The sequence below is a fragment of the Acyrthosiphon pisum genome, chromosome A2 (genome assembly GCF_005508785.2).
Source record: "Acyrthosiphon pisum isolate AL4f chromosome A2, pea_aphid_22Mar2018_4r6ur, whole genome shotgun sequence".
NCBI lineage: Eukaryota > Metazoa > Arthropoda > Insecta > Hemiptera > Aphididae > Acyrthosiphon > Acyrthosiphon pisum.
In genome coordinates, this window is record NC_042495.1 from 12,491,197 (window position 1) to 12,517,419 (window position 26,223).

A 26,223-nucleotide genomic window follows, 5' to 3' on the forward strand; every position below is an offset into this window, starting at 1 on the left:
GGGCATTTTGCACAATGCCCAATTTTCTAATTTGCCCGCAACATATCCATCATTATATCAACCTCCTGGCTCCTGCGTAGGTATGTAGTGGCGTGTGGACTCATTGGCGCAACTAGAGGGGTGCAAAAGAGTCTTTAGCACCCCCGAGTTCTAATTTAGCACCCCTTGTTTTTTCGGTTTAACTAGCATTATTATAGTCAAATACCATCAAACTTATGTTATAAAAATATAGCATCCCACATTTTAGAGGTGTAGTTGCGCCAATGGTGTGGTAAGTTTGCGCGCGGAGCAGGAGGCGGCGGCGGCGACACTGGCGACGATCGCACGTGCGCGTGCTTTGCCGATTATCCGCCAGGTACCGCTTTGGCCGGTGGCCGCCGCCGGAACCGCCGTCACTGCCGCCGCGCGGGTGAGTGTGCTGCGTGCGAGCGGTTTCGTTTGAGAACAAACCTTCGTAACCACTAACCAACGCAGTCGTCTCTATCTGGTTCAGTGTTTCACATTGTCAGTGTGTTAGGAGTGCCGCCACCGCAGCGGTCTGCCCGAAAGCTACACGTCCGTATTTCCGCGTACGGTCGCTATATACCGACATATTGTTGCATCAAAAATAAATCGCATCAACGGTCGTGATCGCACAGAAACCGTCACCGTCGATCCGTACGAAGATCGCTCGATTTGATATTGCATATTTACACAGAAACAACGGGTGCAAATAACACGACGCCGGCAAGCGAAAAAATTTTAAATCTGTCCGAATTTTACCCGCGAAAAAATACGTAAAAACCGCCGTCACCGCTGCCGTGTTTACATCCAGTTAACGACGATTTTTCTTTCCATTCCGATGAGAGGGCTCAACTTTGGAACGTCCGACACGTTTTTCTCGATCCGTTGAATCGTATTAATTTTTTTTCTTACCGCCAAAATCGACCGCCACGATTAGCGACACCACCGCCTCCGCGACCGCTACGACGATGATCATTTCCAAGGACCTGTTCTTGTTGGGCGATCAAGACTACTTGCGATTGAACAAAGACGACAAACGGTCCAGGAATGCGAACAAAACGCTCAGGTCAGTCTCAAATATATACATATTATGTATATATATATATATATATATATATATATATATATATGCATATTATCGTATTCTATTTTTGAAGACTATCTACTTGCCATATTAGTTAGTGTTGCTGCGCGGTTAGGATTTCGTATTTTTCGATACTTATTATTTTTGGCTGAAGAGAACCCCGCCTGCATCTGCAAATAAGCCGTTATCTCGTACGCGATTACGATGATAATAATAATAATAAAATCGGTAATAGAATAAAAAAACGTTAAAATACAAACAATTTTGCGATCCGAAGTTTATCTTTATCGTATTTATAATACAACACGCAGGTACCTATATTACGAAAGTCCATAAAACACACATGTACCTATCCGTTGAATAGTTAGAATATTATCCGTGATAATATACGCAATATCTAATAAACTTGAACGACATTTATAATAGTCACAAACGCCACTGAACATCCACGCCCGTCCATAATATTAATCGGCTTCACTAAAATTCTAAAAGTTGTCATAGGCATTTTCCGCCCTTTTCCACGGATCCTGCCGCGGAAGGTAGACGTACAGAATCCGCGGCGGAGGGGACTGGGTCAATAACCTCCGCGGTCGCCCCGGCACAAATTGTGCCGTACACTTTTTTTTTTTAAATAAATTTGCTAGTAATATTACACGCTTAATCAATTAGCCACGTTTAAGCACTTGAGTCCCTTTGGCCTTTTTTATTACCTAAGTAATTTTTAATACTATGTACGTAGTGTACATATATTTATTTATATGACGTGTATAATTGTATTTATAATAACCATTATAATAGTAGATAGCGAGGTAGGTAGATAGGTATATTATATTATTATAATAGGTATTCTATTCGATCTGTTCGCCGGGGCCACAAAGTCCTTTACAAAGGTATAGTTATAAATTATGCACAATATTATATTATATTATTATGAACGATCGTGTTCCTATTTGATCATCTCCTTTTACCACCAGTGTTTTATTAATTTCTTGAGAAACCGTATAATAATTGTATAATAATAATAATGATAATTTCAACGTAGTATCGCGAAAACAACGTCCAGCTATAATATTATATTTTACAGTTTTACGGTTGGAAGAGCTCTCGAAATAAATCATTAGAATACAATTAATACACTGTCCACACATGCGCGAGAACGACGACAGCTTTTATAAATTCACCAAACCATTACTCCGCGCCGGTGCCGCCAACACCGTGTTGTAAGTGCATAATTGACGACGATGAGTCGCATTGTACAGTTGTGCGTTAGCTGTATACGTACCTACCTATATCTTGCGACGCGGTTCCGTATAGGTTATATTATTATTATTAATATGTCATATTAAATTCAATTATTATCGAGAGTATTGGTGTTGTGTATATACATTATATAAATTAAGGTGTTTGAAACGAAAAAAACCAAACCAACAAAAAAACGTATAGAAAAGTTGTTAAAAATGAATGGGTACGGTACCTACCTATAATAGTAACTCTGCCATAACGGAGATAAAAAACACCGCAGTATACGACGTGCTTAAGTGTACTTATATCCATTTTAATGTTAGACGAAACTAATATAATATAATAAATTAATGAAATAAAAAGTTACCCATACAGAATATTGTCCTCAAGGTATCTCGTCTCCGTGCTTTTATATGTACAAAATATAAGTTGTATATTATATCATTATATAAACGTGTACAACAGTCCTTGGGCGAGTATCTATTGTAATACGACTCGAATACGCGTAACATCTTTTTTTGAACCTTTGGCCGTGCGATATTGCGCGCTCGAGGACTATATTTGGACGCCCCAAAGTTATAGTTTCGTTCGCGAATCGCGATTGCAGTATATATAAACAATAAACGTAATTATATTACACCACTGCGATTATAATTTTAATGTAGGGTATAATTTACAGTCATTATTAATTAATAATTATGTATACACTAAATATTATGTACGAATGTACGATATATCTGTAATCAATTTATTATTATGTATTTTTGTGCTACAAATAAGGCCTTATTATTATTATTATATACCCCCGATGAAGGCTTAAAATAGGAATTATTTTCGAGAATTTTTTGTTTAGGCACGAAATAAAAATAAAAACTTTTTATTCCTTTTGACTTGCACGGCGCTCGATGCAAATCTCGAACTTCCAGACGTTGGCTTTTCCCTTTCGTTTGACTCGCGCGTACGCACTAGAACAAACGCGTGGCGTAAGTTAACAGACTATAACGCGTATAACCTAGTGCTGTGTATAATATATATACCTACATTTGTGTTCCACAGTTTTTACTTTTATTGAGTGTTTTTGTTTCACGTTTTTTTTGTATTTTCGCTGTTCTTATGTTCTTACAAATCTAAATTATTTTTTTTCAAATATGTGAACAATAGTTGCGAGCGAGTCTGCGGTCCGCGTACCCGTTTTTTGTACGCGTGCGATAGGTGTGTCACGTGTTATTAACCAGTCTTCGGACTAAATCGCTATTTAATTTTCATCTCACGTACCGCGACTACAGCCATAACGCGGAAAGTGAAACCGCATCATTCTGTTGCAAAGACAATAAATATATATATTATATATATATAATATATTATGCGAAAAAAATACGAAAAATAAAATTTAAAAATATGACGGGCGAGGCAAACGAGTGGTGCGCCACAGCTGGCGTTATCCGCAAAATTTCGAAATTTTTTTTTCGTCTAACTATATCTATCTACCATATGTTGTCCTAGCATGAGGTCGAACAATCACGAAATATAATACTATTGTCGCCTTGGCCTTGTGAACACACGTGAATTTTATTAAATTCGTTTTGATGTGGGTTGAGAAGTTATATTATATTATTACATACTAAAAATATATGAATGTATATATGTTATATAAGCACGACATAGGTTAGGTTAAGGTTGACACGTGTGATGGGCGATTGAAATTTCTTTATTAAGAGCTAGTTAAATTTCTGATCATAGATAATTTAGCGAAAAATGTCTGTGTAGTAATTATACAGTAGAAAACATTTTTAAACTATAACTATTTTTATAATATATAGGTCTATGAAATGGGGAATTAAATTCAACAGTAAAATTCTTATATAAACAAAAATAATTGAATGATCTAGTTTGATTATAGATTTTACTTTCAAAACAAAAAATGTATGTAAGTAATTTTATTATACCCATAAGTACTAAATTGACTTGAAACATCGCTTAAACTTAAATGTTCAAATAATTTGGTTTTGTCGACATATATGATTATAATTGTTGGATCGTTTTAGGTCACAGAAATAACAGTTTACCTCCAACACTTCAGATATACAATAGGTCTTATATGCATAAAAAAGTATTATATTATGTCCACACATATACTTCGATAGTGAAGAAAGATAAGGTGTGTATGTATATAGATAACGCATTTGTTATAGTTAGTACGTCGCGTCGAGTGCTTTCATATATAATATACAAAAGAAGATGGTTATCGAAAAACAATCAAAATTTAAAGTATATACCTATTATTCACGAATAAGTTGCGTTATCCTCGACAAATTGGTATTACGTAGAATATTCCAGAAAAAAATTATTTATAGATAAAAATGACGTGATTTTTCTCAATTTTTTTTGTATTTATGCCGCTCTATGATTACGCACGCGGATTTGAAGGGAAATTAAAAGAAACGCAATTGCGATATTTAAAAAACATAGGTGTAGTGTATAATATACACCTATATAATGTATAACAGACATAAATTACTGACCATGTGATATGGACTTGACAGTTGATTGAAACCGGTTGTGTCGATTGTTTTGTTCGTATTTCTAAACGATCGTTTAATATAAATAAATTATTATGAGATGTGCATTTATTATTCGTTTGTGGTTCAACGTGTAAAACGAAATGCCTCCTGGCCCCCGAACGTCTTCGTTCCTTTCCACGTATACATATTTATACATCCAGTATAACTATAGTAAACCTATACATATATACATATTGAATAGGTATATACGTTTTATAATATAATTATTAAATTATTTTATAATTTAACATTTGGCGCGGATGTATTCATTAATCCGTACAAATATACAGTTTAATTCAACGCGTTCATATATATATTATGTATAATATTTTACCTCCTAATTTTCCAACGTTCAAGTTTAAAAAGGTTTTTTCAGTTTTATTTTTTTTACGTCACGTGTTAATGTATGTGCTTTTTGCTCGTAATATACATATAGCTCGAGCGAGGCACGCATATATAATATAATATATACGTGAGTGCGTGCGTACATCATATATAAATATATATGTGTGTGTGTGTGTGTGTGTATGAGCAGTGTTTTGACGTACGGTCAAAAAGTTGTATTTTTATCGTCGCTATTTTCGTTGTCCGATAAAAAAATCGTGAATTCACGGACGGACACGCGGGGCAGGCTAATTCTTTTGTTTCTTCCATTCGAGTTTTATTTATTTATGTATTATGTATTATTATTATTTCATTTACAATAATATCACATGCTGCACGTTTTTTGTATTCATTACACGGTAGCTGTCTCTAGCGACTATATAGACATCTAGCATAATATAATAATAATAATAGTATTATTTTTGTTAAGTATATAATGTATATAATAACGTTACCGGCTGTGTAGTACCTAAACCTAAACCTGCAAATACCTCTGCGACTCTATAAATATATGTTTATGGGATTATGCATGAGTTTGTTTTTTCCACTATCGCGCCATGATGATTTTAACGTGCTTAATTTTGACCGACTCTATATGGCAGTCAAAAATCGCACGCATTACATTCCCTCGCGGTGCAGGTTTGTGTATAATTTTGTTCCCAGACGACGACCAAATATTATGTGCGTGAATTCAGATTTTAAATTCAATCAAAATGCCATTTGAATGTTTAAAAATCGCACATGTATTATAAGTATCAAATATAAACACTCGTCCGAATACAAAATTAAAATTGAACTTGATTAATAAAACTCCAATTAGACGAAGTAAATGTATCCCTGAGACCGACCCGCATGCGATATAACAAGACGACGAATTTCGGCGCAGGCGATTTTACTTATTGATGCGTGTTGTTTTTTAAAATTAATTTTTGAACAGCGGCCAAACTGGTGACTCGTGTTCTTGTTATTGTATAATAAAAATATAATGGTGTTTTTCTTATAAAAAAAAAATTTCGAGCGGAATTTTTACAATTTCACCGTGCAAGACCACGTTGCCGGGCGCGTGTTGTTCGTATATTATATATACGTCGTGTATGATATATATTACACGCATACATATAGTGCGGCCGAGAGCCAAAGGACGCGTTTTGGCAAACGGCGAATTCTCGTGTAAATGACCCCGAGGGTCGCGTCGAGTGTCCAATTCATTATACATTTCCAATTTAAATTTCATTTCCTACTCGCTGTATACAGTATACACACCATATACATAGTATAATGTACACACCACCGCGGCCGTCCATGTCATCCTATATTATATTATACGACTTTTGCGATCCGCCGCACCGAGATCGACGGCCGGTCATTACATAATTGTCGTTATATTATATTATATTATTTTGTGATGTATTCGGTGCGCGATTGCCATCATTATATTATATGTGTGTATGTGTGTGTGTGTGTGTGTGTGTAGGCACTATATTATAACGACTGCGTGCCTTGAATTGTCTTAGAAAAAAAATAAATCGACATTATTAAAAACCCGACTACGTGCAGTTTCGCCCAATAAAATAACTGTATTTCAGCACACATTTCTCACCGCCCGGGTGTATAATATACTATATAATATATATATAATATTATCGATGATAATTTTTTCTTTCTTTCTTTTTCCGTTTCGAATACATATCTGCAATTCGCCAACTCGACCTTCCCATTTGTTCCGTTATAATATATCCTCGATCGCGTGGTTATAGTATAGGTATACGTTTTATTTTATAATACCCCGGACGCGTGCAATCGATACATAATATGCATATACATAATACTCATATTATAATAATATATTTTATATAAATATGATAAACTTGTGGTTTATGCACCAATTATACACAGTAAGAGTAGAGGTATATGGGAATATAGGATCTACATATCAGCTTAATAAAAATATCCTAATACGCATCTTCCGTCTCTTTCTTCGACTCGCGTATATAATATACCGAGATGCCTATATAATCTATACATACAGTTTATAATACTTTATGTATGACAATTATATATTTGTGCGTATAGACCGGCTATTTTTGTCACGTTATGCAGACCATAATAAAATATTATTATTATTACATACTATTACCTATATATAGGCGTATATACACGACACGCGTATTTTATTATTACTGTTGATTGACGACCGACAGCGAAACATTGCGCGCATTTCGGGCGTGCGCTGTTGCAGCCTGCTGCGGGTATATATATTATAATAATAAAGATGTACCTACGCGCATGTAATCAGATACCTATTACCCATATATACACGTGCATAATATATGATGTAGATGTATATATCATATTTTCCCTTACCTATTGTATATATTATATATTTTTATAATATGTATACGTGGTTATCTTTTTATTTCAAAACATGGCCATCGATATACGACGGCGCACATTATAGTAATGATAATATGCATCAGGCTCTGGCCATGAAATTCTGGACTACATTATATATTATTATTAAAATATACGAAAACGTCCGTTCGTCTAGAAACCCAGTTTGAAGCAGGCTTCAAGTGTTTGTCGTATTATTGAATAATACACCTACCATAGGCGGGCTGAATTTAATTTTCAAATGGGCTATATTATACAGGTAGACTATAATATTATAGTTTAGGTATAATATACAATTTTTAAACATCATAATACATTATAATACCTATATTATAAATTGCTAAACTGTAATTTTTCGGACATAAACCATTTTTCGGTGTACACTGATATACTTCATTAATAAGTAATAACTGATTGGGGAGGGCTAATACCCCTGTGGTCTGTGACCACCCGCACATGAACATGAGTCGCCGGAGACTAACCGAGATCGTAATAATATGTAACGCATTTAAAATATAACATGACTATGGGTATGCCTACCGTAAAGGCGTAAACACATTACACAATATTATCTCGGATAATTATGAAAAGATTTTCAGAAAAGAATTGGACTGCGAATAAATTATTGAAAACAAAAATAAAACACGAATCTTGCCAATCCCAGTTTACCCACCCCCTCCTCGGTCGCATCCCACCACTAAAGCCGTTGCCGCCACCACCACCACCACAAGCGCACTGCAGCACGCACACTCGCACCCATTTATGAAATTCATCCGATGAACGGCCTTACCTTCTGAGCTCGCGAAGAACTTATAATATATAAGTAATATTTTATAATATATAATATATAGACTCGGACAGAGATTTCGTAAAATGTCACAAAGTGATCCAGGGGGGGGGATAATAAAGGGTACACGGGCGGATGGCAGTTGCGGCGGCGGTCACCACCCCGTGGCTGGCAGGTCGCCAGACGCCGCGGCGGCCACGTCGTGCACGTACAGTCGCGCGGGGTGGTGCGTGAGTATTCTTCAGGGGGACCGCGCGCGTGATCCGCGAGTTCAGTAACCTCTCAAGGCGAGTTGCGCGCGCAACACGCATGCACCGCCGACGACGCGCCACTACAGGCACCGTTCACACACTGCACCCTTCGCCGGTTAGAGAGACGAGTGCGTTTCTACGTTTTTATTATTTTCGTTTTCCCTTATCGCACCCGAATAATTGAAGCTTGGAGAGTATACAATAATAATAATAACATACATATTATATTATATAGGTAGACGTATAGTGCTCAAGGTTAGGTTTTTTCCGCCCGTGTACCATGCGAACAATGCGCCGCCGCGTCTCAGGGTCGGTCGACCGTATATTCGGATTAATTAATTATTATACACGTGCGAGCATTACAATACTATATGATATTATGTATGAATATATATTATAGGTATATATATATATGTTGGTACGCGAGAGCATATTGAATGCAATCCCCTCGTCACCCTACACGAACCACACCGCGACGGCCGTTGCTCGCTGCTGCAGAATATGCACCGACGACGCCACGCGCGTTGCATTTGACCCGCCGGCGGCTGCATAAGTGTATAGCATGCATTATATTATACCTATATAATAATATAGTCTACGACTATGATGATAATGCGATATATACATACAATGGTATGGTGTTGTGGTTCAGAGTGGTTGGTCGTTACAAAGGGGTGCAGGATAGACGCTAGCGATGTAATAACAAAAAGTAGGATAATAACAATATAACTCCTAGGTAAACATAATATTATGTGTGTTATGTTTAATACTATTATTATTATTATTATAATATATGCGACACTGCGGACGGGAAAAAACAAAAACTTTTATTATAATATAATATCCGCTGCGACTGCGCTGTGTACAGTATACCTACTACAGTTTAAATTACTATATTTTCGTTATTATTTTCATTGAATATTCGCGCATTAATTATGACCTTCCACTATATGCCACGTATAAGATATATCTACTGTATAGTGTTTACTGTTAACACTCAGTGTTCTGCAACACTGTTTTGATTTAAGATTGTTTGATTGGACACTAATCTAATATTTTAACGATTATATACCTCATGATGAAATAAATCCCTGTGGTGAGGTTGTATACAAGCTTATATTATGCATTACGATACGCGGTGAAATAATGACAAATTTAAAAAAATCAACGAATAAGTCTAAAAACATAATTTGGTTAATTGTATTTTCTTCATTTGACACTGTATATTATAATTTGACCAAACGACGTACGAAATTGGCCGCGCACGTATACACGTTAAGGAGTTATATTACCTATAATCTAAATATATATATGAATAAGACGGTCGGAGAGAACCTTGAACAACGAGGACAATGCATCTTGCAATCTGCCGTCAAACGCCACACCAGCGTGACGATCGCGTCAAAGCAAATTTCGTAAAAAAAAATATGAACTTTAATTCGTAAACCACGCTGAACTTTTGCCCTCTACGAATATATTATGGGTAATATAGTTTATTTTATTGTAATTATTGTTATTCTCGCATTAGTATAGCATTTATCTTCTATCAAGATATTAAAGCCCCGTTTCGATGCTTGACAACACTATATAGTATATTAGTTATTATTATGCACGTTCTATTACCTTTTAAGGCCCGAAACGACGTACAAACGACTGGAAATCACGTTTCTATGATATATCTGACAATTAATATTCTGTATAATGTAAAGTACATTAGCCTAATATTCGCAATAATATTAATTGTGCGAGAAATTCAAATTTTTCGTTTTGACGAATAAAACAAAATACCTACCTGCCTACCTATATAACCATTTGAATCAACGGTGTTAATCTTGATACAATATATATTTTAATAGTTAAATAATATTATGCTACTTATTAACTGCAGTAATAGCTGCTGTCTGCTGCATGCATGCAAAACCTACGTAGTAAAGCTTTGACGGGCTTCTATGCTATAGACGATTCAAAACAAAAGATAATATTATTATTATATAATATTATAAAACCGTTGTGTGGGTGACGCCGCGACGGCTGACTGTATTGGCAGACCGAATTGCAATTCGGCACACGTTATCGTAGGACGGCCGGAAAGGATGTTCAGACGATGCAGGCGGCACCATAGGCGTGGGGGTTGTGATGCACCGCCACCGAAGCCACTTGACTTCAAAAGGGGGTGAAGGGACTCAACACGTGTCCCCGTGATCGGCTGGGTCAACGGCCTCATGTAGCAGCGCCGCCGTTGCAGCCGGGTCGGGTTAATAAGTGCGTTTGCATATCAACCCGCTAAACTGCCATCCACACGCATGTGCATCCGGGGTCTAAAAAAGTCGAATACAAAATCTAAACACAGTGACATACACATATAAAATTAAAACCGACTGGCATTGTTTGTACGATGTATCAAGAGAAAAACGAAATAAAGTACGCATTAAATAATTTTGTTACCTATATATTATAAAGGAGGGAACGGTATAACTTAAAAATGTTTTCAGAGCATAGTTCTCATTTATACAATTATACATATTATATTAAACACGAGGTGAAAAATTATGAAAAATCACATTATTAATACTTTATATTTTTTTTCTTCAATGCTATAATTTTGGGTACACAAACTTGATTTTTTTACTACTATCGCACTGTAAGTAAGTATTCAATGAATCTTGTAAATCATCATTTATTCTTACGTGAAACTTCAAATTTTAAAAACTACTTATAATTTACAACACCATGTCATACCAATTTGGAACTCTCATGTGAGCGAATAAGTTACACAAGGTAGTCAATTCATTTTATGTCTCGTTCAGCTATACTTTTAACTTTAAGTTATAATTACTTCTCTACTGTTTACACTCGTGTACATCGTTTTTGAAATATAATATTTTTAATTATTAAACTGTTTCACAAACGTTTTTGGCAACAAAAGTGGTGCTCCGTTGTCACCGATTTATATTTTCCTAGAAATTACTCTAAGCGAAACCTTAATAAATCTTAGATAATGATGATGACAATATATCGGTGAATAAACATGTTTGAAACCGCGCGTGGCGACTATATAATATATATTATAGATATATTACACGTTCAAAAATTCATTTCCAAGGTCGAAATAATTGCATTTAACAAATGCAAATAATTACGATATGCAATGCGCAGTTTTAAATGTTCGAAATTACTGAAACGAAAATAAAAATTAATAATAAAAATAGCTACGATTACGGTACAAGGTCTATCGCATAATAATAATATAATAGACAATAGTTGTATATAATATATGTGTATTGTGTCTATATTTTAGCCTCTCCGCGGCTATGACATACATGCCCATCACTTTATTTTCTTTCTGCTATTAAATAATAACTAATAAGTTAGACGAATGTATTGTTGAGCTATGGTTGTCCATAATAAACTTTAGCATCAGCATCAGCAACCTAACCAACACCAACGCACATATATTATAGTATTATAGGTATAGGTATTATAGGTATTAATTACCCTTGTCAAATTTATATTTAATAAAAAATATTAATAATATCTACGATATTATGATGCATTTGAAATGGGCTTCTTTTATAGGCCACGCTACAAACGGAGATCAGCGATTTCTCGAATAAATAATACATTAGAATCAGATATCATTTTATATTGTATATTATGTATACGCTCCGAGTTCGACGTTACTGCTGTGTCCCACGCTCGAGAAAAAGGATTCGGATGTGCCTTTCTTATAGTTTAACCTAGTTTAGGTATACACACTGCACATTTTGGTTTTTACATTTAACATATTTGGATTGCAAATTTCCACCCATCCTTTTTTCAGCGACAATACGCAGTAAACTACATATTCGTCATATTATCAAAAAGGCAACATTTATTATTATATAGGTATAGCCGTATAGGTATGTATAATGTATAAGTAATAAGCAGGTATTGATTATTGTACGATTATCGTATAAATTAAGTGATGTTTGAACAAATCTTAGACCGCAGGGGGGTAATAGTTAAATAAAAAAACGTGGATTTATGGGCTAAATTAATAGGAAAAAAAATACTTTTGTATCGGCGTATAATACGTCGTGGTGTACCGGTTGTACCAAACAAATTAGACAAACGGCAACTTAATTAATGTTATATAATAAAATATGTATAAAATGTTATATTATATTGTCACCCAAACACTCAAAACAGTTCAAACGAGATTTAGTATTATTTATTATCATTATATCCACCCATGTATACAAACCCAATTAAACGCAACTATTAGATATATTTTAAAGCGACGGATTTTCAGCAATGACGTCATAGTCGCTGCTTCTGGCCTTTTTGACGCGTGTTTAAACAAACAAAAAATGGATAAAAAGTGAATGTCATCGGGGATGTGGTGAAAAAAGAATAATATAATAAAAAATAATAATAATTTTGAAAAACCGGTCTATACACATACGACTATATACACATCCGCAGGTCTGTCTAATACGCACATATACATACTCACACTCACGCTCTCTCTCTCGCACCCTCTCTCTCTTCTCCCTCAGGAAACGATTCGTTTTGCCGCACCGCGACGGGGCCTATGCACCTCGCGTGTGTTCGTGTGTACGATAAAAACAATAAAAAGTCGCTGCTGCCGCCCGATGCACCGCGAACGCGGAACAGCGCGTGTGAAGTTGTAAGTACCATTCACGTTTATAGTTGTCTCCGATCACCAACTAACTAGTTGGTACCTATATTATAAATTATATTAAATCATTGTGTGCCACCACGAACGAGCATATAGAAATTTGAATTGGGAAGTCTGATTTTTTTTTTTAATTTGGTTGAACTCGTTTCCAGTAATAAAATATATATGTACATAGTCGTACAGACAAAAACTTAATAAAAGGAAAGCGAACACTCGAGAGTTGTTGTTTGAGAGAAACGTAGGTAGTTACAAATCATTACCTATTGTACATTATATGCAATGTGCATAATATAATACATTATTAATTGTATTCCGATGCAGCGTGTAAACGACAAGATCTAGTCGAGAACCTATTCCACCTTATATATAAGTGAGAAATAGAGCGGGAAATGTCATTCATTTTTCTGATTAGTGTCCGTACCTGTAGGCTGTATAATACAATATTGGGAATATAATATACCTGTATATTATGCCCAGCTAAGTACAAGATCAAAAACTTCACGTGCTTAGGTTAACACCGAAATCTGCAGAGTTTCAAAACAAACAAACATTATGTTTACAACACATTTCCGTTTTTATCTGCAACCATTGTGATAGTGTACACATTTCGCAGTTGGAATAGAAAAAACAAATACAATATTTGCTAAAAAAAATACATTTAGCGCAAATTTAATAACAATGCGGTGGCTTTTCATACTTTAAAATGAATACCTAGATATTAAATAAACTCGCCAGTGTCACAAAGTAGGTATGAAATATTTATTCTATAATAATATAAGTACCTGTATAATGCAGTTGTCCTAAGAATGCAAAATATATCGTTTCTATTATGTCCAGACTAAAATATAAGTGACACAAAAAACGATGATCTATCGCACAGCATAATATAATTACAATGATTTTGTTTTTCTTGGCAAATATTTTGACGACCCGTGGGGTAATTATACATGGATGATATAAAATAATATCTTACATAATATTATATAACATTCAATAATAAATAACAATACACTTCAAAACATACAATTATGACTATTATAGTCAATATTATACATATACCTATAAGTATAGTTATAATATTTTGTAGCTACATGATATTATATGATATCAATTATCAATTATCGATTTACATTTACCAAATATAATTTTTGTTATATATAACCTATATAAGTATATTTTAGCCTGTAAGTTGAGAAATTATTTGTTTTTGTATAGTGTACACAGAGTACATAATAATGTATATAAACCACTAAAAAATGAAACATTTGTAATAATATGTTTAATATTATGACACGTACAATTTGTAATTATTTATATTAAATGCGCTATTTGCCAAGTACGCTTTAATGACAATATTACGTAATGTATAATATGTGAGTCAGATGAATTTATTTTCCAATTCGACAGAAATTAATAAATTGCACACATGCATGGTATCTTTATTGGTTTTTTAATTTCAGTTTCTCTATATGACATCGAAAGATTTTATGAAAGTAGTTGCAAGTTGTCGCTTATATTTTGTGACCAGTTACAGATCTTATCTTGTATACGTGCAATGTGCATGTCTAAATGTAAACGATTTACTTACCTTCTTTTAGAGATTTGTTTTTATTCGCGAAGTCCACAAAGTCCAAAGGAGTTTTCGCGATTATGTGTATTCTTGTCAAATAAGATATGAGCTTTTCGTAAATACTTTTATAAGGATACACCAAGAAACCTTAAAATTACCCTTAAACAAATTAATAGTTGGTACTTGTAAGTTTGTAATTATTATACAGCAATATATATAATACTTTTTATACCAAGGTAAACTTTGTTTAATTATATAATTAATTATAGTTCCTAGAAAATGGAAACGTGACCGATAAATGCGAAGTGGATTAGTTTTCATCAGAAAGGTCATTTAAAGGGTGTTTTTTTATTGATTTTTAGTTTATTGTAAAACATTTGTATTTCAATTTACTTCCCTATAACACAATCGATATTCGAGTATAATTATTATTTCGTACAATCATATATTATATGGTTTATACCGTTTGGTAGAAACACCTAGTAGTTAATGATATTTGTATGATATTTCGAGTTGGAAATAATAGCAAAATTAATTCAAAACACGTTTTAACGGAGAATGCGTGTATTATAATATATAAGTATGTGTAGGTATAGACATAGGTATACTGATCAATTTCAAAATCAATTATCGACGAGTAAAATTTGAATTGATATTTATTTTATAATAACATACGGATAACTAACAAATACGTTTTAAAGTTTGTCAAAAGATATAGGATTTCTTCGTTTCCTCTTGGACACCTGCTGTACCTGCAGAGTACATATACAAAATAGTATAAATACCATACGATAAATTACAGTCGGATGGACTTCCTAGCTTTGTCTCTGGGCCAACGATTATAACTACAATATATTATTGTACATTATTAATATATCTAAAATATAAATAAAAATAATAATAATATACTACTTGTGCTATTCTATATACATGTCGTGACGTGACATATAAACGATACCGTCATTGCCATTTTTATCGTCGTTCTTCCTACAAGCTCGAATCATTATCGTCTCTGTAAAGACAATTTTTTTTATCGCGATCTGTGCACTTTTAAATTACAATAGTAATAACATAATCCAAAACTGTATGGAAAATAGTGCATTATGAGTGCATATTTAACCCTAAATAATAAACCATCACAATCTTTGTCAAAAACAACATAATAATGCATAATTTATTAAACGTGGTACTTACCAATAAAAAAATATTTTTTTTTTAGATTTTTGAATATTATGCCTGCATAATAATGATAAATTTTACCAAACCCGAATTTCAAAAATATCTCTGTGCAAAAGTATCCACTGCCACCGTTCATTTATTACACTCTTGTCTCTTAAATCCAGTGTAACTACCTATGGTAACAAATTACAAGCGTTTTACCTATAATACTATACACTGTAATATTATATAATATAACTATACCTAGCTGTATATTTCGAGTTGAGAATAAATTTAAAACACCATCCGAGTCTCAAGAAATCTATACTGATATAGTAATATATATATATATTTTCTGAGATTGGCGCGTTCAAACATACAAAGTCTTCAGCTTTATAATTAGATATAATTTATTATAATATCTATATATTATTATGCTTTTGCCGATGAAAAAATTGTTTTAGTTGTATTAATTGTTATTATTAAATGGTACTTGTGCACCAGTGACGATGGACGGGGTTGGCCTCGGTTGGTGGTGGGGAAGGTGGATTCCATTACCTGCCACAACCACGTACCTACAAGTACTATGCTTCTGTATAATACTATTATTACTATTATAACAAGTACCGCGTTATTATAAACACAGGCATATAATATATTATAGATACAGCTGCAGCAGCACCCTCGTGTAAATATGTGTTTTACATGAATCATCGCCACCCGATCTACCGACCATTTAATAATAATACACAATAAATATAGACAATGTGATGTGTTATTATGTGTTGCTCATTCGTATCCGCCGTCGTCATATTATTATTAATGACGTAAATAAAAAAAATTATCGCTCAACTACGAATATATGTGGAACGCGTGTATACTCACATTCGCGATGTAGGTAAATGACGTAAATGTACTGCATACACATAAAGGTTTCACACGAATATAATCGAAATTTGTGCGAGTAAGCTATGCCATTTTCATTGGCGTTCATACACTAAGTACACTATATTAAGCTAAAGGCTCGTTTTAATCAGGCTGAAGGCTAACTGAGTGAACGAATTTTCTTTAGACCTTAGTGCTTATGCAATTACTTACCTTTAAAATTATTTCAGTAGTGATAATAATTAATTATAGTCAGTGTTAAGCTTTTCCACCGTAATTGCGTCCTTAAAAGATTCCCTTCTGCACCAATGCACTTCATAGTTCAGTTGATAACGTTATGTTCGCCGTTCAGCCTAACCAATTTGTTTTAAAAATCACAAAACGCGTAATAACGGGGTTAGGTATTTCCATAGTTGTCCATAGTTGCGCCAACGACTTATCGAAACTGCAGATCTTTGAGATAAGTGTCTATATAATATTTTACATATATATTTGTCATATTTCGGTAATCATACGTATGTATATAGGTAGGTACCTACTGCAGTACAGCAGCAATCCAGCATTATAATATATATGCGCGTTTTCGGTTCAGTGATCACATCGTCAGAAGGTTATATTTATAATATAATAAATTATTTACATCGTACATCAGACGGTATTATATGCCACCTGTATAAAAAGTCTCAGATTTCGTACGCGTTGCATCGCTATGATCTGTGCATTTGCAGATGACGTTACGATGCTGCAAACGAATTTTATAATTTTCTCGGGATATAATGGTAGGTATACCTGTACTATGATAAAAATAATATCATAATATCATAAAGTCAACAAAGACCAAATCACGTTTTCCATTATATTATCGAGCCGGTCTAATATATTCTGCAGCGCTGCGCACACTGATCGTAGTCTCCAAAATATTTGAATAATGTTATGACACTTGATATAAATATTACTCCCTTGGACACCTATATATACGTTTTTCATGATTCGGTGTGTTTTAGAAGAAAAAAACATATATATATATTCCGGTAAACGGTTTTCGACTAATTTTAAATAAAATCGATGACGTATACATTCAGATCATTAAAAACGCTACTCAGTCAACATTATTTGTGGGCGACATAAATTTACTCTATATCCCATAATATATACATTTTTAACCGAGATATTGGTACCTATATTATTTGTATAATAATATAATATGTCCAGCATTTATTATAACATAATAACATAAATATAAATACATTTATAACATAAATCCCAGCTCCAGGATAACACGATTTAGGGCACACCCACGTCGTATAATTATGTTCAGATAGTAGTATTATATTTGAATTATTTAGCGAATTATCGAAACAATTTTTCGCGAGCAGTTCACAAAGCAACGTTTTCCTATAATTTCGGGTCGGTCGTGTCGAGGCGCGCTCGTCTGTTATTCCCAAAATAACGAGCCAGTGACGACGAAGCTCAGTCGTAATTGATGCGGTTCGCTCGAATATTTGGCGGACGGATTGTGTGTGTTTGGGTACACATCACGTGTTGAGTGTGTGTGCGTAATATGTGCACGCACTCGGATTTTGTGTTTTTTCCTTCCTTTTTGCACCGTTGCCAAATCTCTGTATGCTCGGCGGTGGGCCCAATAACCGGTTGAGCGTTGCCGATTGGATGCGTACATACGACGTAGGTTAGGAACCTACCGAAAAAAAAAATTATAAATTGAATATTATGAATATCGTTAAATAAAAATAATAATAATAACATCGCGTAGAGACGGAATGAAAGAGAGAGAACAAAAGTTCCATTCGTGGTTTTTGGCGGGAATACTAAACGGCGTCTACATCCCGCCTCTTATTATTTATTACATACCAAATATTGGCTATTATATATATATATATAGGTACATGATTATTGTGGGCTATATAATACGCATGGTAGCTACGATATTTTTAAATTTAATTTAGATACTTGACAGCTGGGCTGCAGACGAAACGTTTCCGTACATATTAATATATTATTATAATATAGTTTTTAATCCAACTCGCAAAATATATAATATACATTATACAATGAATAGTATACTGCAGTGGTCAGTAATCGCGTGTTGATATTGCCCACTCGCTAAGATAGTATATTATTATATTATTATTGCCATATATAATATATATAGGTTATATGTACAAGTGCATATATCAAATATTGAAAATCAGACCAATATTCAACATAGCTTATAGTTATGTTTAGACGACTTCCGCATTGGATATAATAAAAACATAATGATAATATTATGATATTGATACTCATTATATCCATTCCGATATAACTTTAAACTTGGTAACCATATTGCTGGGATGCTTTGTCTGGGCCACACGCGTTATAACGATATAAAATCTAGTTCTAGTATGTTATTATTTTTATACACAAGTGAAATATTACTTTGAAATTGTATTTTCATTCGTGTATAGTGTATAGTTTTTTACTCTTACTTTTTTCTACGGCAAACATGATTTTTTCTATGAATCTAGTCTCGAAATATGATACTAAAAAATTCAAAATATACTTAATATTCGTCTGCACGCATACACATATATATAAAACAGGTGTGTTTTAGTGGGTATATCGTATATATTGTGAATCGTTTTCACTTTTTTCTTCTCTCCATCTCTCTCGATTATCACTTCTCCTCGTGGAAGAGTTCATTAATCCTTCTGACGCCGCGTGGTAGTTCGCTTTTTTCTTAGTCGTTTCGACTACCCCCTTGCCTCCACCGCTGGCAGTTGTACCGCCGACACTCGGGCCAAGCGTGCATAATAATAATATAATATAGTTAAATAAATTCCGATTTAATTTCTGGCGTGCGAGAGCCGATCTTTTCGATATATATGTATTTTTTTATTATTATTATTTTATTTTGCTGTGGGACCACAACTGGTTTCACGGAACACTGACCTTGACCCCTCTCTCCCGTCGTCACCTCGCGCCACCACTGCCGCCATTGCCAATGGTATGCACAACCGTCGGAATCGTGCGTTTTTCTCTCTCTCACTCACTCTTTCTCTCTCCCTGTGTCTCTCTCTCTCTTTATGTATATTATATAAATGTATAAAAAGGACACGTCTCAGTCATTCCCTGATTTGGCCAGCCAACCCTTTTAGCGCACCCATCCATATGACCATATTCATATATATGTGCGTATATGATTTTAATTTTCCATCATTCGATCGTATATTATATATAGGGGGAAAGAGACACGACGAGTATTAGGTAAAGGAAACGAAAGACGAAATACAAAAAAAAACGTCCGTCCAAAACCGGTTTCTTTTTATTTGCGCTCCGACGGGCTTCGAATTCCCGCTGAGTGGTGAAAAAAATCAGAAACAGTCAAAAATCCACTTGGGTTCGCGTGACCGCCGCCCTCAATCGTCGTCGTCCCGCGCGTCTGCCCCTGACGATGATGGTATGCCGATTCGGTGCATAATAAAATACCTCTATGACTCTATACGTATATTACTTATGTGTATATATAATATTATATACGCGGACGGTGCCGTATTTTTTCTTCAAGGTCATATCGTTATTACAACACACGCGCGCGACTTGCATCCAATTGTATTATTATTATTATTATTATTATTATGCGCGCGTGTGCCAGTCGATTTTGTCGTCGTATGACACAATACAATAAGTGGCGGCTGTGTGCCGTTGTTGGAAATGAAAATTTTTTTATAAAAATGCATATTGTGTGTATATAGTTACATTGTTATAAATTGCACGGACGACCTCTGCGTCGCACACATGCGTTCGGGCCAAACGTATAATATACGGTGTAGAGGAAAACTCAACAACACTGCATAATAATTACATATTATCATTTATGTAGTATACCACCCGATTATAAACGCAATTTTTAGATTTATTAAATCAAGTATTGACTAGTAGCCACGAAAATGTGTCCATTACTCCCATCTCCCTCTTCCCCAGTCTTAAAAGTTTGACCAACGTATAAAAATAAAATTTTCCGTTACAATTGTTTATTTTTTTACAATCATGGACTTGTTATTTATAATGTAGTGGCACAGTGGCAGAGGTGTAATAAGGTATTATAGTTATTACGGGTAAGTACCTATATTTGTATACCATGTGTCTGGCCTCTGCCGGTTTTTTTTTTTTGTTTATATTTATATTTAAAGTCAGCTGATGGATTGGTGTGGGTGCACCGTGCGCTGCAGTCGGCCGACAACTCAAATCGGGGCAGTACAAGGTGCATATATATTGTATACACAAGGGCAAGCCGAGGCCAGGGGCTGTTTTGGGTGCATTTAAGCCGTCAATAAACCACAGTTAGATTTATTTGTTTTTTCAATGATACATTTATAACTAATATGCGTATATAACTATCTCGAATTAAAATTGAAAATTATTTATTAATTCAACTCTTTAACACAACTGATGAGTGATGAGTATCACTCACATATTCTAATTTCGTATTTATGGTATAGGTATACAGTATACCACCTACTCATGTTAAATAAAAAGTCACCTTAAATAATATAGTTCTCAGCTCTGGGGCTATGTGCAGGCGTGCAGCAGTATGTTATTTATTTATATTATACTCTCGATAATATGTAAATCACAAAGCCAGTTAAACAATTAAAAATATAGAGATAACATTTGCGAGGACGTTATTTGCAATTAATACAGCTACGAGTTCGGAGTGCCCCCTCCCCCCAGCGTAACGTGTAGAGACGAAAAACAAACTATATAACTACGTTTTAGAAATTGTCCTCTATAGTCATAACCGAGGCCTGAGGAAATTTATCCCCCCCATTTAATACAATAATAATATCACAATTTGAGGAGTTTCTTCTTCTTGCACGAGCGCGCACTGCAAGGTTTTGTGCGCGCACGTATTTCGTCTGCCGAAATCAATGTCAGTCCTTGCGCGTCACACACACATATACACACATATACACACACATATACACACACACATACACACTTACAAACACACATACACACTTACAAACACACACACACACACACATACACCGGTGCAGCGACAACGAACACGACCTTCGACAACATTAACATAATACACTCAAGCTTTAGCGTCATAATAATAATATAATATAACAATATATAATAATAGTAGCAATAATAATAATATTAATATTACATCGTGCATATATCTACGATAATTGTGACCCGAAACGGCGACACAATTTCCATGAATTGTATTCTCGTTGTCAGCAATTTAAACGACCGACGAATTTTCTACCCCCACGGCAACAATGCAATAATAATTAGGTTATATTATTATACTGCACTATATGTCTGTACGTGATTCGCTGTTCGTGATATTAAAATATACTATACCTATAATATTATGATTATTATTTATCATAATGAAATGATTACAGTGCGAAAGTGGTTTTTCGAGACTCCAAAATCTCGAAGTTTCGTCAAAAAATATTATATACATATATACTACATAATATTATACTTATAATATTGTGCATAGGCATGGCTGCAGACTGTAGTGGTGAATCCGAAAGAATGGTAACATAATAGAGTTAACGGTGCCTCGATACATTTCGATGATTTCCTTTTCTTAAATCAAATGACTTTGTTGCGAACGCTATTACAAATATATCGTTTATACCATTTAGCCATGTAGCCATGTTGGTACATTGTAACTTGTAAGCATAGGTAGGTACACACCCTGCAGTGCCTAAACATAACGTATTATATCATTATTAACATTTATACCTTCCTGCAATTGCATTCCAATTTTTTTTTTAAATTATTATTACAATCTAAGGAAAAGCTGCATTTTGCCTTATATACTATGCCATATTTCCCTAATGAATCATACTGCCTAAAAATTATCAATCGATGTCCGAAAAACTGTGGACCTATATCTATAGGTAAAACTAGTGGCGCACATTTAAAAATAAATAGGGGATCATATTGGATCAGTTACCTTTATATTGGCTAATAGGCTATAGTATCTAATGATTCAATAGTTTTATTTTAATATTTATATTTTGTATAGGTACGTAGCAGAAATTTTATGATGTAAATATTTTAGTTCACCCTCCCACCCATCCACCAAAAGATCAGGAGTAAGTGTGTGTCATTGTATAAAACTATATTATACGTCTGGATAAGTAGTAAACAATTATTGACCGTGAGGTTAGAATTGAATTTTTTTTTAATGCATACGGTTTTACGTATATTAAAATCATTCATGTGCAGTATAAAATATCTAACGTAGTACTGATAAACTAAAGTTGTTTTGTATTGAACGTGTTGTTGCGTTAAATTAGATTTTAAAGTACTTATCTTAAAAAATTAAATGAATTCCTCAAATAAGTATAATTAATAAAACTATATATACTATTTATGTACCTACTTACCTTTAACAATGGTATAGTGCGAGTTAATTGCTTTTCATATTTTTGTATTGTGAAAAAATTTCTAGCACATAATTTAGTGGTATTGTTTATACATAAATCATAAAATCTATACAATGTTCAGTACTGATTGCGTGTTACTCACTAACACCTAAATTATCTATCAGCTTTATTAACCATAACATCATATATTTTTTTTAATTAAAAACTTATTTTATATAAGTAAACAAACTATAGTAGATAAAAATTTACTTAAAAATTATTTCACCTATCGTATACGTTTGATAATAACAAAGTCATGGGGCATAGGTAGGTACTTGAACGATGTATTACGCAGCTAAGTACTCACTATTATATTATTCTCCAGTTACTTATCATTTGGATTTGGTAGTTATGAGTTTTGTCTTATAATATATGTTAATGTTTTCACATCTTATGTTTATTCAATAAAACGATATCACCAACAACCAATTTATATTATTATTATTATTAATAGTAGTAGTACTACTAAATTGTTAATTGATGTGGCGGACTCGACAACTAACTATATTGCTGTAATAACGGGATTTCATTGTAATATCGAATCGTCGATCATAATAACACCTACATCGATGCGGCGCTATTTTCATAATATTATTATATAATATTAAATTATATTGTTTATCAAACGCGCAATATAGAAAAATGAAAAATAGTCTCACTCCGTATAGTGTTTCCTTTGCCACGGGGTTAAGGTTAAAATTATCATATGCAGTCCTACGCGGTAAAATTTAAAGGGGAGAACTTCATCCATGCGTATATATGTAATGTATAATATATATTGTATAGTACGCCATTTTTTTAAAAATATTTAAATGTTAAAGCACCTAGTATAAGAGTACGAAATAATTTCGATTGCTGTGTGAAAGATCGATTCACGTTTTTAGCTGTAAGAATAAAATATTCATATTGTTAATGAAAGTTTCATTGTTCCGATTCGTCGCGATATTAATATTATGTACTTCACCATTTTAATATAATGCAATAATATAAAAGTCGTAATAAGGAAATACGTATTATTTAAATTAAGTATATTATTTATATTTATATAGGTTGCAACATGCGCAAAACAAAATTTTGATCAAAAAACAACAATCATAATACATGCATAATAATAATATATTAAATTAAAACCGATATCGAACGCATACGCCACTAAAATTCAGTTGACATATTATTCTGTACACAATATTATTATAATTCGCGGTGCACTGCAACCGCGGTGTAACGACGAACAGTAACAATATGCAGCAGGTATACCGTACTGTGATTAGAGCAATATAACAATGCTTTTTAGATAAAAATAGATATTTCTATAATATATATAATATGTAGGTACGAATGACGTATCAAAGTCGTAAATACAGGCCGAGAGTTGTTTTTATTTTTTCGTTCACCGCATCGTAAATAATGATGATATACCTACATAAAAAAATAGAATATAGCAAAGTAAGAACCTATTAGGTACTGTTAGGTACAACTAATAATGATGATGATCATCATCTGCATCATCAACATAAAGTAGGTTTACAAAAAAAAAAAAAAACGTTAAAACTATGTTGTACCTATTACAATATTTTAATATGGAATCGGGACCTTGACAATTATATTATATAGGTCCTACCTGTATATACCTATATATTATATATGTACTATGTAGGTATATATATTCTATATTTTCACGAACGAAGTTACGCGCATTCGGTTAAGGAATAAAATGTGTTTTTATCGGGCGTTCGCCCAGAGCTGAAATCGGACGAGCGGAGGGACGCGTGCGCGCTGACAATCTTTTTCTGAATTGCATTTACCACACAAATTTTTTTCAAAGATCTGTTGTAATTTATATCTGCGTATATATTTGGAGTTTTTTTTTACACACCACCAATCGAACATAATGCGATGATAATAACAAAAATATTATAATTTAGTCCTCTCAGCTGCAGACGCCATTGTCATCGTTTTCGTTCGTCGTATCGCTGGCCGAAATACAATTGAACTCTCCGCGCGACGGTTTGAATGTTATAACATGAATAATTTCGTTATTATCATGTATAATACGTATATTTATATTATATTATAATTTTTTTCGAGTTCACCGTCAGTTGGGGCGTTGACTTATTTTCCCATCCAAAAGCACACCACGCCATTTCATTATTATTATTACGTACATGATTGTTGCCAATTTTTCGACCAAAAAATCATAATATGTAAACGTCTCTGCGTTATATTTTTAGCGCTCGAGCCATCATCGCCATTAGCACCGCGCTCGCGTGTTGTTTTTCTCAATCTGCAGGGTCTGTGAATAAGGGCGTTGGGGAGGGGAGCCTAAGAATGTTTGACTAGAAAAAGCAAGATATTTGGTTTCACTCTCAGTGCAATATTCTTGACATTATAGCACATATAGTATATACTATATACTCTATATTATTAGTATTCTCGACCACCACATTTATAATATAAACAAAAAACACCCCCAACCCGATCCATCACTGACACTTTAACCGCGACCATTGCAGCCGCATTATCACGCTACCACAGCGAATTATTTTATATAAGATCGGTTCGCGCGCTCGTTCGTTATTATATAAAATTCGTTGTCATAATATAAAAATATATGTACTAAACGCGTCGACCGTGTGTGTCGTTTGTGATACGAAAACGCCGACGAATAATGAGCTCGAGAATAATATTATTATGTAGCCAACATAGGTACGATTATACAGTATACCTACTACACATTATAATATAGCTATAAAATATCAGCTATCGCG

General features: G+C 33.9%; 1 protein-coding gene across 1 annotated transcript in view; it reads left to right on the forward strand.

The window, feature by feature from the left end:
• The first annotated feature begins 971 nt into the window (after positions 1–971).
• LOC100166121 (ABC transporter G family member 9) overlaps positions 972–26,223 on the forward strand; it is a 52,930-nt gene continuing 27,678 nt past the window's right edge. Inside the window, exon 1 of the mRNA XM_003243467.4 lies at positions 972–1,069. Coding sequence (XP_003243515.1) covers positions 972–1,069 — 98 coding nt within the window. The remainder of the gene's footprint in view (positions 1,070–26,223) is intronic.